General features: G+C 35.7%; 1 protein-coding gene across 3 annotated transcripts in view; it reads left to right on the plus strand.

Annotated features, from left to right (window-relative positions):
- Window positions 1–9,647: 9,647 nt before the first annotated feature.
- Window positions 9,648–19,231, plus strand: part of LOC126975374 (uncharacterized) — a 59,539-nt gene continuing 49,955 nt past the window's right edge. For all 3 annotated transcript variants that reach the window (XM_050823219.1, XM_050823220.1, XM_050823221.1), the window contains exons 1-2: window positions 9,648–9,995; window positions 15,519–15,705. In XM_050823219.1, the coding sequence (XP_050679176.1) occupies window positions 15,589–15,705 (117 nt within the window). In that variant the 5' untranslated portion in view covers window positions 9,648–9,995; window positions 15,519–15,588. The remainder of the gene's footprint in view (window positions 9,996–15,518; window positions 15,706–19,231) is intronic.

The raw sequence follows: 19,231 nt of genomic DNA on the forward strand, positions 1-19,231 counted from the left end.
AAATATGGTTATAATGTAAAATCGTAGAATAAAATTTATTGTTCAACCACGGACTAGTAAAAAAAGGACTCCGCGCCGTGACATTAGCATGTGATGCTCCTTTATGCTAGTGTGTGTGCGGTTATGGGGTATACCAGTTTCACCATTTTTTCTCCCTTAAAGAATCATATATCCAAAATACTTTTATATTTTTGTTTTTACAATTTCACAACGCAGGACGGCGTGTTTAAAATATTTTATTGCGACGCAAACTGATCTGTCACAGACGATGGCAAATCTCATAATGGCGGCCGATCGGCTTGTATTAGTGTAAGTGTATGCGTGGGGCTATGTATTTACACGTTTACCGGCTTGTTTTGGTGCCTCACTGTTATGTAAGGCGACACGGAGTCCTTATTTTTTCTCGTCCGTGTATTCAACGTCAACAAGGTATTCGGTTCGGTGCAATTTAAAGATCAGTTTTCTAATAAGTTTTAAGTATTATTGTAACAAAAGTGATTGTAAAAATAGTAATTTTGGAGCAGCACAGTATGTATCTTTTTTTATGTGATCGACAGTAACTCTGAAGAAATATTCGTGTTTAACACCGTGCATTTTTTGCCTAACATTTAATTACTCTCAATTTTTTACTGTAGATATGTTATTATGTGACAACTTCAATGTGATAGTGCTATCCTCAAATGTCATTGTGATAGTGGCAATCATAGAGTAAAAATGAAGTTTATTTTCTGTTGAGCTTTTGGCTCGGTTTTCTTTAAGCCTCTAAAACTAAATCAATCAAAGACATTACGTGCAACAGACTATAAAAACGAAGTGAAAATAAAATATGAAGTGCAAAGCCTGTAATAAAATTGCAAAACTTGTGGAATCTAAAGTACGTTCTTTGTGCTTTGAGCATTATCACTATCAGTGTCTTGGTATTACAACGGAGAATTTTCACAAGGAGTCAAAGCATAGTAAAACTAATTGGAATTGCCCCTCCTGTAAAATTGCCAAAAATAAGGGAGATAACACTAATACCCCAATACGGCAAGATAATCCTCCGAGGCCTGTAGTTTCACCTTCGGCACTGAGCGGCGTGAGTGACACTTTACTAGACGAGCTGAAATTATATTCTGAGATCAAACTGCAAGAAGCTACTGCAACTTTCCTAACTCAAGTACGATAGCAAATTAAATCGGAAAAACAACAAACACATTTCACGAGGAGTTTGAGCAGCTGAAAGAAAGTTTAAATTACATTTCATCACAGTTTAAGGGTTGAAATAAGAAAGTCAGTGAGAACATACAAATCATAGAAAGCCTTCAAACTGAATACCAGGCACTGTGAAATCACTTAAACAATCTGGAACGACAGTCCAGATCTAGCAACTTAGAAATTCAATGTGTTCCTGAGCTTAAGTCGGAGAATCTCCTGTCAACCATCAAACCACTCGGAAACATGATTCTAGATGACGAGATAGTTGACTTCCACAAAGTGCAAAAAGTAAACCAACAGTCTAGTAGACCGCGATCCTTAATAGTAAAGTTTATAAGCCCTCGCATACGAGACGAATTGAAGTAGCTGTTAGAAATTTCAATCGAAAATACCCTAAAGAAAAGCTGCACTCGGGAGACTTAGGAATTGGCGGTAACAGACAGTCCATATAGGTTACAAAGCACCTATCGCCCATTAATAAAAAAACTGCATGCAGCCGCTCGAATTACCACCATAGAAAAAAATACGAGTGTTTGTGGATCCGTAACGAAAACATATCTGCTCGAAAAAAGAGGTAACAGACTGTCAATATAGGTTACAAAGGACCTATCGCCTACTAATAAAAAACTGCATGCAGCCGCTCCAATTGCCACCAAAGAAATAAAATACGAGTTTTTGTGGATCCGTAACGAAAAAATATTTGCTAGAAAAAAGAGGATAAAAGATCTTAGGTACAACATTTTTAGAAAAGACCGTTGCTCAACAATCTCATCCAAGAAACAAACAGGATGGTGGAAATGTATGTATCGCAGTACACAAAAGGTTAGATGTAATATAACAGCCAACATGGGGATCTGAGTGTGAGGATCTGTGGTTGACTATCCGCTATACTAGAAAATCTAAGCAGCTCAGGGTCAACATATGTGTAGCATACTTACTATCACCCGTAAAAATTGAATATTTAGAATTACTTCTGAAAAATATGACAAATGTACTCTGTAGTAAAATAAAACAACCATCAACTATAATTTTAGGGGATTTTAATATGAAGAACATCAAGTGGAAATTCAATTCAACAAATTCTTCCTGCGTAGCACTTAAGTGGATCTGTGGTAATATAGAAAATACCTTCATGGACGATATAACTTTAAATAACCTAAGCCAGTATAACATGGTAAGAAATACAGCAGACAGAACCTAGTACTAACGGATACACCCGAGTCAGTTAAGGTAAGTGAATGTCAGAACCCACTGATACATTTAGACAATCACTAATCACAATGTTGTTGAATTTGTGACACCTAAAGGCTCAACTTTCCTAAAGAGTGTCCAAAGTCGCACCCTAAACTTCAATAAATCTGACTTTACTAAAATAAATGAGGACCTGTCGCGGTTACAATGGTCGAATCATACCCTACTTGGTTAAGCAGCTCTTTAATTAAGTGTTCCAAAGAAAAACTTTAATTTCATAGAAGATAATATAGGCTATACCAAAATCCTAGAAACAAAGAGACTTTTGAAATCTTGAGAATTAGATATGAAAAATGTTAAGAGAATGTTATTGCACGTTTAAAGAAAAGGCTGCCATAACTATGAAAAAAAAACCCCAAACCCATATAGTCTTTTGTAAATATTTTAAAACGCAACAGTGGCACTTTACCAGTGGGAGGCTTCTTTGCACAGGACGCCGGCTAGATTATGGGTAGCACAACGGTGCCTATTTCTACCGTGAAGCAGTAATGTGTAAGCATTACTGTGTTTCGGTCTGAAGGGCGCCGTAGCTAGTGAAATTACTGGAAACTTACCATCTTATGTCTCGAGCGCAGTTTTAGTGCCATTCTAAATTTTTGGGGTTTTTCAAGAATCCTGAGCGGCACTGCATTGTAATAGGCAGGGCAATTACCATCAGCTGAACGTCCTGCTTGTCTTGTCCCTTATTTGCATTAAAAAGAAACACCAAGTTCTCCTAGGCTAGTTATATATACACTGGCCTGCAAAAGTAAGTATCACACTTTTCAAATTAAATTTTTTTCGTAACTATCGAAGGTAAAGATTTAAGATTAAAAACGTTTTGTTGCAAATTTTAAAGGCTTTAATTCTTAGTAACTAAAATTATACATTAGTAACATTTTTAACTTAAAAAAGATAAAACAATGAAAATAGACATTTTTAGTTTAGTGTAAAAAAATTCAACTAAAATGTATTACATGTTATTTAATTTTTAATAACTGGTATTGCCTCCTCGAGCTCTGATTACAGCTTCGAGCCGGTTTGGCATACTGAACACTAGGTTTCGAAGCCGATGTTGGGGAATATTCTCCCATTCTTCTACCAGGGAGGGTAGTCCCTCAGGGCACTAAAGCAGGCCACTAGGTCTGCGATTTCTGACTAGCCTCCCAAGCTCATCCCAGGCGTGTTCAATCGGGTTGAGATCAGGACTTCTTGATGGCCAAGCCATCACGCTGATACCAACCTCCTGAATATACTCTTGTACGATATGAGCCGTGTGTGGCTGGGCATTATCATGCATCAGCATCGATCCATCACCCATATTTGCTAAATACGGCCCTGCATACTCATTGAGAATCTCTTGAGCATATCTTTGCCCAGTGAGGGTGCCATTTTCTATGGCTACTAGCTCTGTGCCACCTTCTGAAGATATGCCAGCCCGTACACTGCCTCCACCGTATTGGACTCTTTCTGAGATGCAGGCTTGAAGGTATCGCTCACCAGGTCGCTTGTAAACACTTCGCCTTCCATCAGAAGTGTAAGGGGAGAATCGAGACTCATCTGCAAACAAAATTCTTGACCATTCTTCTTCATCCCACTGCATGTTCACGGGCGTATCGCAGTCTCGCTACTCGATGCTGTCTCTCGAGTTTTGGGCCACTCGCTGGTCTTCGGGTTTTCAAATTTGCTTCAGCAAGTCTTATTTTCACTGTACTGTCACTAATGTAGTCCCTCCGGGTCTGAAGTAGCTGTTGCTGGACTTCAACTGCATTTTGGTGGCTATTTCTTAACACAGTGGAAATAATATAACGATCTTCTCGGGCACTGGTACACCTGGGTCTGCCATTCTCCTCAGATGGTGTCCAGTCTCTTCGTACCTTCACTTTACCTTCTGGACCGTTCGTACCGTCACACCCACCATTCTTGCAGTGCGACGCATACTGATGCCTAGTTCCAGAAAAGCCATGATCCTAGCACATTCTTCATTGAAAAAGGCATGATAAATAAATGTTATGTGCTTTTGAGCATAAATTTTTAAAACAAGACCCATCGATCTTGGAAAAAATTTCAAACAGAAAGAAAAATGTGAATGGTAAAATTGTAATTCGGAAACGTCCACTTTGTTTTTGAAGTTTTTTTTCAGCCAATTCTTAAAAGAAGGTTACCGACTGTAAAGTTTTTATGTACAAAATTAAATTCTCTTTGGAGTCCTTTTTATTTCGAAAGTATATCTTGTAAACTTAAAACGTTATCCCAATTTTAAAAGTGTGATACTTACTTTTGAAGGCCAGTGTATATAAATATAAATTTTCCGTTAGAAAGTTGCTCCTCAGTAGGTGAAATTTCATTAAGTGAATCTGAGATTTTTACTAAGTTTATCAATCGATGGTACATCAGAAAATGTATTGGCACATTAAACAGTATATACACCCACCGCAGCATGGTTTGCAAAAAAACTCGACTACAACGAATTTAATTGGATTTATTGAGGAGGTCGCGAAAAGTATTGATGAAGGTAAGGAACTGCATGTTATATATACCGATTTTAGTAAAGCTTTAGACCTCATTAACCATGACTTATTACTGCGGAAGATTTTGGCAATGGGTATTCATGGTTCATTAAACAGGTGGTGCAAATCATATCTCAAACTTAGAACTCAAATCGTTAAAATCCAAGGTTATGTATCTAGAGCACAGTCAATACCCATGGGGGTATAACTACCTCAAGAATCTCACTTGGGTCCACTATTCTTTTTCCACTATTCTTTATCATATCTATAAATGATTTATTTATATATATTTATTATGACTTAAAATGTGATTTTAAAATGTATACTGACGATTTAAAATTGTAAATTAAATTGTAAAATATAAAAGAAAATACAGCAGGATGATGACAACATAATATTACAGGAGAAACTGAACAAAGTAAACAACTGGTGCATACTTAACAAAATGTTGTTGAATGAAACTAAGTGCTATTGCATATGCTTCTCTAACAAACAATAAAAACTTTCTCTATGAATTACTACTTGCTACTCACAGACTAAAGGAACCTCATCATTGTACTATATCTCAGAAGGTCAGGAAATACGCCATGTTTAATACTATTGTTCCGGCTCAGAAATAATGTCTGGGACTGTATTAAGGTTTCCTATAGTCGCCAGTTTTGGCTCGAAAATAAATGAATTTATGTACTTGCAATCAACCAAGAATCATGAGGAAAAAAGTAAAATGCAATCCACTAACCTTTGAACACTCCTACGTCACTCAGGTGGCGGCGGCGCAGCAGCTTCAACAGTCTTGACTGGTGTTCCAGGTGAACGTCACTGGCGATCGCAAGCTTGCAAAGTTTATATGTAGACACTAGTATTGAACGTCAACACTAGACTTGATGAGCACTGGTTACTCAGGGTAAACACGGTTTACATATGTAGTGCTATCGACCACGCCCGAGCAAAGATCAATTGTCTCTGTCCGCTTGTCAACCCAAGCGCGACTTGTGTCATCGGATAGTGGAGCACGTACAACTACCCTCATGACTCCTAATAAAATCAGCAAGAATCCGTCACCGAAATCATTGTAATGATTTCCAGGTAAAGGAAAATTAAAGTATTTATTTATGTATTTAATAAAATTTGAGTCATCTAATCTCTATATAAAAAAAGTATTAAAAAAACTTATGTAATTAGTAAGATAATAAGTATTATAAATAGTAAATTATGACTATGGATACATAATAAAGTTAACCTATTTATGTAACAACAATACCTACCATTACAAATGTTAAGTTCTAAATATTTAATGACAAAATGGTAACGGACATAACTTATTAACTGGCCGCTTAAAACAACGATTAACTGTCCGGACACTGACTACGCGAACGTCGCCGTCAGGACCAGGAAACGTTTCAATGACTCTACCTGATGGCCATTGCAAAGGGCAAGTTAAATCCGATTTAATTAAAACAAGGTCACCAACCTTCAAATTAGGTGGGGATACATGCCATTTTGACCGTTGTTGTAATGTGTGTAAGTAATCATGTGACCAAAGTTTCCAAAATGATTGTGAACATTTTTGAATGTATTGCTACTTAATAGGAACGTCCTCTAAATTGTGCTCAGGCACTGCGATTTTGGCCAATCAAAAAATGTCCAGCAGTTAAAACTTCAAACTCGTTTGGGTTATCTGAAAGAAAGCAAAGCGGTCGTGAATTCATCACGGCTTCAACTTTACCAAAAATTGTTGATAACTCCTCAAACGTGAGGGACTTGTCACCTGCGATATGCAGTAAATGATATTTCGCCGACTTTATGCCGGCTTCCGGAGGGTTGAACTTCCATGTAATACCTCGAGCTGAACAGCCATCAGAAATAGAAGTTCTTACTCCGTTATTACTAAGAAATTTAACGACATCTTGTAAGTACTTGTTTGCTGCTACAAAATTTGTACCGCAATCTGAGTATAAACTTGAGCACAAGCCACGACGAGCGGTAAACCTATCTAAACAGGCTAAGAAGCAATCCGATGACAGATCAGTGAGGACCTCAAGGTGTACTGATTTTGTGGAAAAGCAGACGAACAAACAAATATATACTTTGTATAACTTAGCGTTACGCCTCTTGTGCTCTTTTACGTTAAAGGGTCAACCAAGGTAAACACCAACGTGATGAAAAACCTTATTGGGTTCTAACCGAGGCTTAGGTAACATCCCCATACTCGGCTGAGCCAACCGTGGACTACACTTGAGTGAGAGAACGGAGCGTATGACTCTGCGAGCGGATACGATCCAGTACCTCTGACTAATTATACCTTGTAACGTACGAGGCCCTACATGTAAATAATTACGATGGAAATGTTCAATAATCAAAGTTGTAATATGACTACGTTTAGGTTAAAGCAAGGGATGTTTACGACTAAAAGGTAGACTTGTCTGTGAGATTCTACCCCTCACCCTGGGGAACCCTGCTTCGTCCAAGAATGGAGATAATTTTTTCAAAGTTTGAATTATTAATGTATTAATTTTAAGTGAATTAATTTCGTTGGAATAAAATTGTTTTTGAGTTAATTTAATTATAAGGTTATGTGCAGAATTTAATTCAATATTTGTCAAAGTTTTAAAATATCTATCACATTTTTTATTACGTGAGTTGTTAATGAATCGCAAGCACCAAGCGGTGACGCGCTGTAATTTATTAAAAGTTGAAAATTTTAAAAACAATTCATGATCCGACGGTTCTTTATTACTCAACAAATTAATTTTGATAGTAAAACACATCCCATCAACTCTAATGATGGGATTGAAAGATGTTTAATTGGGGCTACCTTAGTTTTACAAGTGAGCAGCCAGCCTTGTTTTAACAACGTTATTCTTGTCTATGCTACGAACGTACAGACAAGCCGCATACCCGCGCGTCGTGGCATCACATAACCCAACTATCTGAACGTCAGAAAAGTCCGTTATTAATAAATGACGCTCAATGCGGAGCTCAGACAAAGTTGACAAAGACGAAATAAACGTTTTCCATCTCTCACAAAGATCAGACGGCAGGGGTTCATCCCAGCCTTTGCTAAGTTTCCATATATCCTGCAGGAGGCATTTAGCCAAGAAAACACACGGTGCTAGAAAACCTACAGGGTCAAAAATGCTTGCTAATAATTTTAATACTGAGCGTTTAGTGAAAATATTATCTTTTAAATTATATTGAAACGAGAAACAATCGTCTTTTGGGTCCCTCTTTAATCCAAGGATTTTTAAAGAAGACGCATTGTCCTCATCAAAGTTTATAGACGCGCACTGGTCAACTCCAACCCGAGCGAGAAGTTCAGATGAGTTGCTTGCCCACTTCCTGAGTGTGAACCCACCGCGCTGCAATAATAAATAACGTCATCTTGCAACGTGCAAGCGTCTTGCAGCGTGGGTGTAGATCCCAGAAGATCGTCGACGTAAAACCCGTGCAGCAGCAAGCTCGCTGCTCGCGGGTGTCGCTCCGCCTCGTCGTGTGCCAGCTGACGTAACGTACGCACAGCTATGAACGGTGCACTACATAAACCGTATGTATTTGTTTTTAATTCAAATACTTGTATCGGCTCATTAGGTGACTCCCTCCATAAAATGTGTTGGTATTTACGCTCAGAGGGGTCTGTTAGAACGCATCTGTACATTTTTGTAATATCGGCCGTAAGACACATGTCATAAAGTCTAAAATTGATTATTATTTTTAAAAGATCTTGCTGTAATTTTTTGCCGATTAAAAGGTTGTCATTTATCGAAACTCTATTCGAAGTTTGAGCTGAGCCATCGAAAACGACTTGAACCGGTGTAGTTGTGCTGGCGGTGCGAACCACTGGATGATGCGGAATAAGGTATTGACTGGGCTCGTTCCCGGTGTACGGCTCCATGTGTCGCTGCTGGTACTCGCGCATGAAGGCTACGTACTGATCGCGGAGACCATTGCCCGGGCGAGGCGGCGCTCCACCTGCAGCAGGTGGCGCGGGAGTCTCCCAGCGGTGCGTGGCGCTCACGCAACAATAGCGGGCACTCGTACCTACCAGTTTCGTCGCGATACGTACGCGATGAATATATATTTTCCGCTTCTTGATCTAGGGGATCTGGAGGTACCTCACGCAATGTTTACAAAGAGCTATTTGTAATTAAATCCTATATATTTCAGATATATCTACAACAATTATAGTCATTTTAATGACAGACTAAAACATAAATATCAATAGTTGCCAACTATTGCCGGTAGGTGGCAATTTGCGCCCATAAATACGTCAGTTGTTAAATAGCATTAGTCTCGTGCCAGATTTTGGCGAGACAACACGTCCTGAGGATGCCTCGTGTAGAGGCGAAACACGTGTCGAATTGTTTTGAAGACAGATATTGGCGGAATTAACACTGAAGAAAACTTAAATAATTTGTATAAATAGCATTGTATAGGTACTCCAACTGCACGACTCAATTCATAAGCGTAGCAGTTCAAATTGCAGTTTATTAAATAGTATTGCCCTGCTGTTGCAGTTTTTTAGTTGAATAGCTCTGATGGTATGGTAAATCATAAAGAGAACATATATTTGTATTTGTATATAAGGGTAGTTGTTGGCTTATCCTAAGCTTTCTATTATTAAGTATATTCTTTGGCCCCAGTAGCCGAGCCATCATGACAAAAAAAAAACATATTTAATCAATATGTTTTGACTTTTGATTAATGAGCAATTGCGTTGAGTATATATTTACATTTTACAACTTTTAAACTGTATTGTAACCAACTTTGAACTTATTAGATTATTACATTAATTTTTGTTAAGTTCATCTGTTGTTGTTAGTGAAACATTCTTATTTCTTAACTTTCTTCACTGTACAAAGGATACCTAGTACCTACACGATAAACTCTTTAGAGTAAAAGTGTTCTGTGACGAAAAAACTCTAAAATTATAATTTAATTGTGTAGTTTAAATGTGAACTAACACTATATTGACGTAGTAAATTTGCATGATTAAGTAATGTGCATGTAGTAAATTAAAAAATTCTTATGAACATAATGGAGGATCTTTCGAAATTACAGGTAAGTACATTTAGCTACTTTTGTTAGATATATGTATTTATTTCTTTTGTATAAGTGTCATAATATAATAATAACAACCCACAATTTGCTAGAAGGCATTATTTTGCATATTATGTATTCACAGAGATAAGTAATACATACTAATAAAAAATATTACAGTTCTATGCAATGCTTACATATTCTGTATGGAAGTTATGTGGAAATTTTTTATTTATATTATTTACATTTAACATGTAACTAAACTTTTTACACAAATTATTGTGTGAAAAATTCAATATTAATTGAAGTGAAGAAAGCTGACCAATGGAAGGCTATATTTCACACAATGCCAGAAAAGCACAAAGTATAAAGCTATTTGTGCCAATAATCAGTGATGTGCAAACATTATTGTGTTTTGAAGGGCATTACAGTTATTGAAATTATTGGGCTAATGATACTTAACATCTTATGTACCAAAATGGGTATAATTATGATGCTACTCATCATTTTGGATTTTTACTCAAGATACCACAGCAGAATTGTAACAGGGCAGGGCAGAATGATAATATATATAATAATAATAATATATATAATAACTCAGGTGACTGTCTTGCTCTTTTGTAACTTTATTTATTAAAAAACTCATTATGAGAAATAAATATAACAAGTTTCATTTTATAATCTAATGCAGGGTGCATTTGACTCATGGGATCAATTTGATAGATAAAATTTAGAACAAGTAGTAGTGTCATTTGCAAAACAAATGAAATATATAGACCAAAGACATAAAATATAACACTAACGTACTACTAAAGTACCTAGTCTGGCAATAAAGGAAACATTTTTTTTTGTTTGATGAATAGGCCCACCTAGAAATGTGTATAACCTCTAGATTACAACAGTATATTTAGTTATAAATGGTGTGACCGGAATATTGAGAAATATGAGTAAAATATGAACCTAAAAATCATAAAGATATGTTAATAATAACATTTGTGTTTTCTCAAGATATAAATATTATGTTATATCTTGAGAAAACACAAATGACCATAATTAAGTAGGGGCTATCTGATATCAAAATAAACAGAGCCTGTCGGAAGAGTAAGTATACAGCTGATAAAAGATGCACAGAACAGATCACACAAGTATATTAATAGTCCCAGGCATGTGTACACCGACACCCCAATATGTAAGCTTAGCAGTCAGGGCACTAACCATAACTACTAAACTAGAAAGCTTACCAAAAATACTTAACAACCATCATTATAATTTGTGTCTTAAAATAAGTATTTCATATAAATAATATTATATAAAATAAAATCAAATCAAAATTTTCAAAATCATCTTTTATAGTTAGAATCTCATCCAGAAATGATGCAGGTGGCTCCATCTCATCTTGATGCCATGCCCTAGATACCACACAACAGATATTGCATGTGCTTAGCAACCAACTGTATGTCTACCCACCAAACAATTGCAACAGTATTCAAGTGTCCAGGTATCTCAGACACTAAATGTTTTCACACATTTTGATGGAATTGTGTCAACTGCAGCCTATTGTAAAACTGATTACAGCAGTTTTCTTTTCTGTTATTGTTATTGTATATTTTATTTTGGTGAGTGGTCTTAACATTTAAACATAGATATTAGTTACATACATCTAAATTAACTAACACCAACAAATTTTACACTATGGAGATCTGTCCTCCGGAACCACCGGATCCACCGGATATTCCGGCTCAAAACGACATCTAGAAGTTAGCTCTTCAGAAAACGCAGCGCCTAAAAAAACCAATACGGACATTGCCACTGCATCTATCCAAAATGTTTATAGTGATCCATCTTTAATAATAAATTGGTATCAAACAGTCAACACCATTAGATAAAGGATCTTTTTTAATCCATGTTTCCCGCACGGAAGAAGAACCTGCCACACCTACCACAGACATAAGATCGCCAATATTTGCCCTGACGGAATAAAAGAGTAGATAGAAATAAAATTTCGGGAGTATTTAAATGATAACGATTGATGATGTTGATGATAACAATTTTCTTGATAACCCACTTTTAGCAACTAATAAATATACAGCAACAATTCCCAACTATAACATCACTAAGATGGGTATAATCTGCGAGTCCCGGTGGACCTTTCGATGAATGAGTTTGTGGAGTCATTCTTTGGCTGTGGAAAGATTTTAAACTTTTAGCCTAAACAAGACTCAATAGGAAAGTTATTGAGGAAGGTAGAGTGACTTGGGTATCAACCCAAACCATTGTCTTAACATTTCAAGGCCAATTATATAAAACTTACCTCTTCCCTACTATCTAATGTCAGAATTGTTGCCTCTTTGGACATATCAAAACTGTATGTAGATCCAAGCCAAGATGCTTCAAATGTTTCCACTCCCATGCTGGTGATACATGCGAGGTTTAACATTTACCACCAACAAGACTTGTCCTGACATGGTTGACAAAAATCTATTAAAGCCATCATGTCTCTCTTATGAGGAGGCAACAAACTGTTGCCCAAAATCAGTAATGCAGTACTCTGAAATTCTCCTCAATCCCTCTGTACCCCATAACTCTTCCTCAACTCATACCGCTCAGCCACCCATTTCTCCTATTGTGTGTCAAGAGCATGATTTGAGTGTGGATTCATCTTTATGGCTTGATTACTTCTCAGATAGGATGTCCCCTCCTACAGTTCCAAATAAGGACTATTTTCTATCCCCTCCAAGCCCTCTAGCCTCAACTCACAATTTAGAGTCCCCCTTCTCGTTCTCAGAACTCCTTCTTGCTTTGATGGGCTAGTTGACTCCGCTCCTGGGGCAGATAGAATCCCCTATTCCTTCATTAAAATCGCATCAACTACATCCAAGGAATATTACTTAGATATAATAAATAAGCTTTTTGATGTTGGCATCATCCCTCCACTTTGGAAATATCAGGTAATTATTCCAATACTTAAACCAGGTCATATATATTATATAGAGCAGAAGTTTCTGAAATCATGATAAAACTCAGACTTGAGTGGTTTGTTGAAATCAATAATCTCCTTTCCAACTCTCAGTATGGTTTCAGATAGGGCAAGAGTTCCCTACAAAGTTTAGGTATCCTTACAACTGACATTAGAATAGCACTCCTTAGAAAAGAACACCTTTTGGGAGCTTTCCTTGACATATAATCTGCATATGATAATATATCACTTCCTCTACTCAGGAGTAAACTCAACCAGATGAGTATCCCTGTGAAGTTATCTTGTTTCATATGTAATATGTTAATGGAGAGAACAATCACTATTAAAGGTCCATCCTTTTACCTCCCTCCTAAGTCAGTTTGGTTTACCTCAAGGCTTAGTCCTTAGTCCCCTTCTATACAATCTGAATACCTTTGACCTCAATAGTACTGTATCCCCCTTCTGCCAAATATTACAATATGCAGATGATATTGCCCTATATACTTCTAACAAGTCTATACAGGATTCATCCAATCATTTAAATCATGCACTGAAATATCTTGCTGATTATTTAATGCACTATGGGCGCTATGGGACTATCAACTTCTAAAAGTAAAGTAGTTTTATTCACAAATAAAAGATGTTTTCCTCCTATCAAAATTGAAATTTATAATGTTGAGTTACCTGTTGTCTCTAACATTAAGTTTCTTGGTGTTTGGTTGGACCACAAACTATCAGGCCTTAAACACTTTGATTATATCTCACAGAAATGTGAGAAAAACATTAATATTCTTCACTCTCTATCTGGTGTCTGGTGGGGAGTTCACCCCGCCACCCAAAAATTATTGTATAGTGCAATCATTTGCAGCCACATGGATTATGGCACTATTTTCTTGATCCCAGGAAATAAAGCAGGCCTGAATAAATTGGACAAAATTTCACCTCTCTTATCCCCTCTTTCAATATTCCAGATTGCCTTTATTCACCATGCCTTCCAACTTTACTTTCCAACCATCAGTAATTCTAAACTTGGGCATTGATAAGTATACTATGAGTATAGAAGCCAATAAAACTTTCTCTCATATAATGCATTCACATTTCCCAAATTGGCATAAGATCTTCACTGATGCTTCAAAAACAGATATGAATCCGGTTGGTGTTGCAATTTGGATTCCCACTACTAGAAGTATACTGAGTTATCGCTGCCCTTCTGTCACTTCTGTTTTTACTGGGTAATCAATTGAAAGAGTGCTATGACCTCAATATCAACATAGTTTTAGCATGGATTCCAGGTCATTCAGGCATCCTTGGTAATGAGAATGCAGATTCCTGTGCAAGGTCAGCTACTCAAACAGGTTCCCTTCAATATTCTTAAACTTACATATCATCCTGAAACCCAAGATGTATGAGAGTTGGTCCAATATATGGCAAGTATCCAAAGATTCAAAAGGTAAATTTTATGGAGAACTCCAAACTGAAATCCCACAAACACCTTGGTTCTCCAAATTTAAGATTCCTGATAAAACAGTGATATCAACTATTTGTCATTTACACCTTAACCACACTTGTACTCCAGTATTTTTAGCTAAACTTAGGATTGGAGACTCTCCTCCTCCCTCCTTTTGAGAATGTGTTCTAGATGAAGGAAATGTGGATCATTTGTTCTTCAATTGTCCTTTAATGCAATTTTCTTTATACAATTTTATACCTGCTGAAGTTCCCCGCCCAACTTCCTTTAAATGTCTCCTCTCCCTAGTTTTCCTTTTGTATATATTTTGTGTAAATATATTAAAATAAATAAGATTAAGCTGTAAATAGTACTAAGTACTTATATCAAATAATTTAAGTAGTTATATTTGTGTATGTCCTTTATAGTCCTAACAGCATGTATATTTGTTTCAGGTATAAGAAAATAAAACTTGTTTCAATCTTAAGCACCGATCACTACTATTAAAATTAGTAAAAGAATACTCTAAGCTTGGTGGTCTACCTTAACATGACATTGGCAAACTTGTGGTATACCTTCCACAGGAGCCATAGTAGGAAGAATAGAACTTGATACTTGAAGGAAATGTATCAAGTGCCCGCCTTTTATTATAATTTCATAATCCGTTTTTACATATTTGGTTTTTGAAATAAAAATATTTGAATTTGATAAACTCCGACCACTTTCTCTCAACTTTTTGCTTTGAGTTTAAGCAATAATTTGTCGGCATTAGACATTTGAATTGATGGTTCTGCCTGTTTGTTAAAGCTCATAATAAACTTTTGATGATAATGGACATTTTTTTCGTAATTGATCTACTTTACATTACCAGTTTTTATTCCCTTCAAAAAAGGTTTTCATTAGATATGTGTTAATAATTTAAGAAAAATAGTATTATCCATTTTTTTATTAACAGGGTGACCAGAACGAGGAGCATCTTTAAATTCCCGGATTGAAAATGCTTAAACAAAATTTGTGGTACTCTTAATGACACTGCATTATGAGCCGAAGAGGTTTTATTGCAAATTTATACATACTAAGTAAATATGTGGAATAACTTTTTCCCCAAGCTATTATATTCCATTCTATAATCACATTTCAGATTACGTCTACGAGATGTGTCACCCCATTGAATAATTTCAAGTAAGGTGTGAAAAATCTCTGCAGTGAAAATGGAGGGAAAAAATCTAAAATGGACTCGAGAAATGATTCAAAGATTTGCGAAGATCATTGTGAGAACTCCAGCCATATATAACTATGATTGGATAAATGGAACCACTGATACAATTGTAAGTACTTAACAATCTTGTATGGCAATCTGTTATTTGTATAAATTTAAAATCAATTTTAAATAACTACAAATCAATTTGAAATAGTTATTAGTATGCCTTTATGTGCCTGACACATTACAGTTTACATAAACCTTCCAGAAGAGCTGAGACAAACTAAGTGTAAGGGAGACACCCTGTTAGTATTTTGAAACCTCCTCCTTCCTCCCCATTTGTACTTTGCTTTTGCAATTCCAGTTTAACTTTTCTAATGTTCCAATGTATATTTTGAACTAAATCCTTCGATTTGAGACAGCACACACACTGTTGTAGTGTGGCAATGTTTGTTCAAATAAGTATTTAGTATTTAAGTATTGTGTTTAGTATGGTCAACCTATAGATAATGTGCAGATTTCCTTGCATATAGTAAATAAAGTAAACATTTTTATCACTTCATTTATATTGTCAATCAATACGTAGTCTATCGCAGAGATCGCGAATCCACAGGGTTTCATAGTAAAAAGAATGGAGGAGGGGTTCTTATCCCAGTCTCTACGTCATTGCAATCGCAAAGATTAACGCATCTTGAATCCAAATGCGAAGATGTATTGGTGGAGATCAAATCGACTGATTGTAAATAAAAAATAATGACACGGTCGCCATTTATGGTGCTTATCTGCCACCACCGATACAATTTCATATAATTGAAGAATTTATCAACAATTCAACTCGCAATATAGCATCCACTTGTATTTATAATATTTTAATAGTTGGATACTTCTTCTCGGTCTTGGTCGAAAGTTCCCAATGAACCACATCTTATTGCTAATCCTTCTAATAGTACACTAAACAATTTGCTCGTCGATTATAGTTCTCTCCATTCCCTTAAACAATTTAATTATTTAACTAATAACAAAAATCGAATCTTAGATCTAGTTTTTTTGTAATAAAACAATATTAGAGTTCTCCTCTCTCAATTGTTGACCCAGCACATCCCCCTCTTAACTTCAGTCTTCCTTTTCGCTCTTATTCTATGCTTGACCATAATGATAATATAAAATTAAAATACACATATACACATAAAATTAAAATTTCACAAAGCTGATTATGATAACATTATCAAAGAATTGAACAGTACCGATTGGGATAAAATTTTAAAAGTTTATGACAACGTGGACTCTGTGCTATCCCGGTTTTATGATATACTTAATTTAGTTATCTCTAAGTATGTTCCAAAATACGTATGTCGATCTAAACAACCGGTATGGTTTTCTGCGGCTCTTAAGCATCTTATAAAAGAAAAGTATAGGTATAGGTTACGCGTACGCAACTTTAATAACCCTAGGGATGTATTGGTTTTAAACTTATTAAAAAAACGTTGTCAATTACTCATTAACACATGTTATAAAAATTATATAAGGCAATTAGAAGAAAATCTGAAATCTAACCCTTAGCTATTTGGTCTTTTATAAAAAATAAAAAAAAAATCCAGCTGCAACTACTATCCTTCCCAATTTCATTTAGACACATGTATCGCTTCAAATGGAAATAGCATTTGTGATCTCTTTGCCTTACATTTTTCTTCTGTTTATAACAGTAATAGAAATCTTACAATTCCTCCAGGTAGTAATGCAAACAGCCTTTCGAACAAATCAATTTCTTCAATTACGATCAGCTAACCGGAAATTCTGACAGGCTTAAAAAGACTTAATAAGTTTAAGGGTGCAGGCTCTGATGAAATCCCTTCTGTTTTTGCCGTTAAATGTGCAGATGCTCTCGTTCATCCTCTTTTTATTGTTTTTAATAAGTCCCTTATGCTGGTGTCTTTCCTTCGCTCTTGAAGAAATCTTTGATTTTACCATTGTTTAAGAACGTTTCTCGCAATCTTGTCAAAAACTGCAGACCAATATCAATCTTGCCCATATTTGCAAAATTATTTGAAAAATTAGTGTACCCTAAAATCCTTTGGCATTTAAAACACTCAATGGACCCCAACCAACATGGATTTTCTGCTGGTAAATCAACAAACACAAACCTTATTTCATTTGTAAATGAAATCTCCTTATGTCTTGATAATAGATTTTGTGCTGACGCTATTTATACCGACTTCCAGAAGGCATTTGACAGGGTAGAGCACAGTATCTTATTAAATAAGCTTTCAAGGCATGAAATATATAGAACTGTTCTTTAATGGCTTAGATCATATCTATCTGGTCGAACGTGCAGAGTAGTGGTTAACGGTTTCATATCTGCATCCTTTGAGGCGACGTCTGGTGTTCCACAGGGATCTCATTTGGGCCCCCTTCTCTTTAATATTTTCATAAGCGACATTGGTGAATGTTTTTGAATTCCACTTATTATTTATTTGCTGACGATTTGAAATTTTTTAGACCTACAAAATCTCCTCAAGGTTCTATTTTAGTACAAGAAGATTTAAACAGATTGATAGACTGGTGTAATTATAATAGAATCACTCTAAATACCTCAAAATGTGTTGTGATGAAGTTCTCACGAAAAAAATTCAATTTAGATTCTTTGTATAAAATCAATGGGACGGTATTAACTCATGTGGACTTTATTCGCGATTTAGGCGTAACATTAGACAGAGAGCTGAAATTTAATATACACATCGAAACCATCGCTAATAAAGCATTAAAAACATTAGGTTTTGTCATTAGGAATTGCAAAGAATTTAATTCTTATCAAGCTAAAACAACGATTTATAATGCATTTGTTCGCAGTATCTTAGAGTTCTGTGGTATGGAGTCCTCACTACCAAATATATAAAAGTAGATTAAAAAAAAATCCAAAAACGTTTTATATGGCATCTTTCTTATCAATCCAATCTATGCAATCTATTAGAAAACTACTCAGAATGTTTGCGATATTTTAAGTTGCACACACTGACTGATAGGAGGAATATATTGGATTGTCTCTTTTTATATAAAATTGTTAACAGCGGAATTGACTGCCCCGAAATTCTCTCGTTAATTAATGTATCCGCTCCCATGAGACTCCCGAGAATCAGCAAACACGATACATTTTCAACAAATACTGCAAAGTCTAACCTAGGTCACTTTCGTACTCTTAATAGAATTGTTCGCACTTATAATAGTCTTCCAAGAAAGTTGATCGAACTATAGACATTTTTAATGATAAGCTCTCTGCTTTTCGGTATAAACTCCGTAAATTGATATGTTGCTAGACAGGAATATAATTTGCTGCTCAACAAAAATTATTCATTTAATGTAATATTTTAGTTGTGCCGTATTTAAGTAAAATAAGTTTTGTTCATTTTTATTTATAATTGTATTGTATCTTATTATATAATTGTAATTAGTTCTTATGTTGTTAAAATTCAAAAATTGTGTATGTTTTACTTGCATGTGCAGGTCACAATATCAACGGTATAGCTGATACATATTTGCATTGAGAATTTGCAGCAACTTGTCAATAGCCACTGCCCAGAATAGTGTCTGGTGGATACCGTCCACCTTGTTATGTGTTTGCAAAGGCTGGGAGACACTAACTATAGACACATCTATTT

Source organism: Leptidea sinapis, chromosome 35 (genome assembly GCF_905404315.1).
Source record: "Leptidea sinapis chromosome 35, ilLepSina1.1, whole genome shotgun sequence".
Classification (NCBI taxonomy): Eukaryota; Metazoa; Arthropoda; class Insecta; order Lepidoptera; family Pieridae; genus Leptidea; species Leptidea sinapis.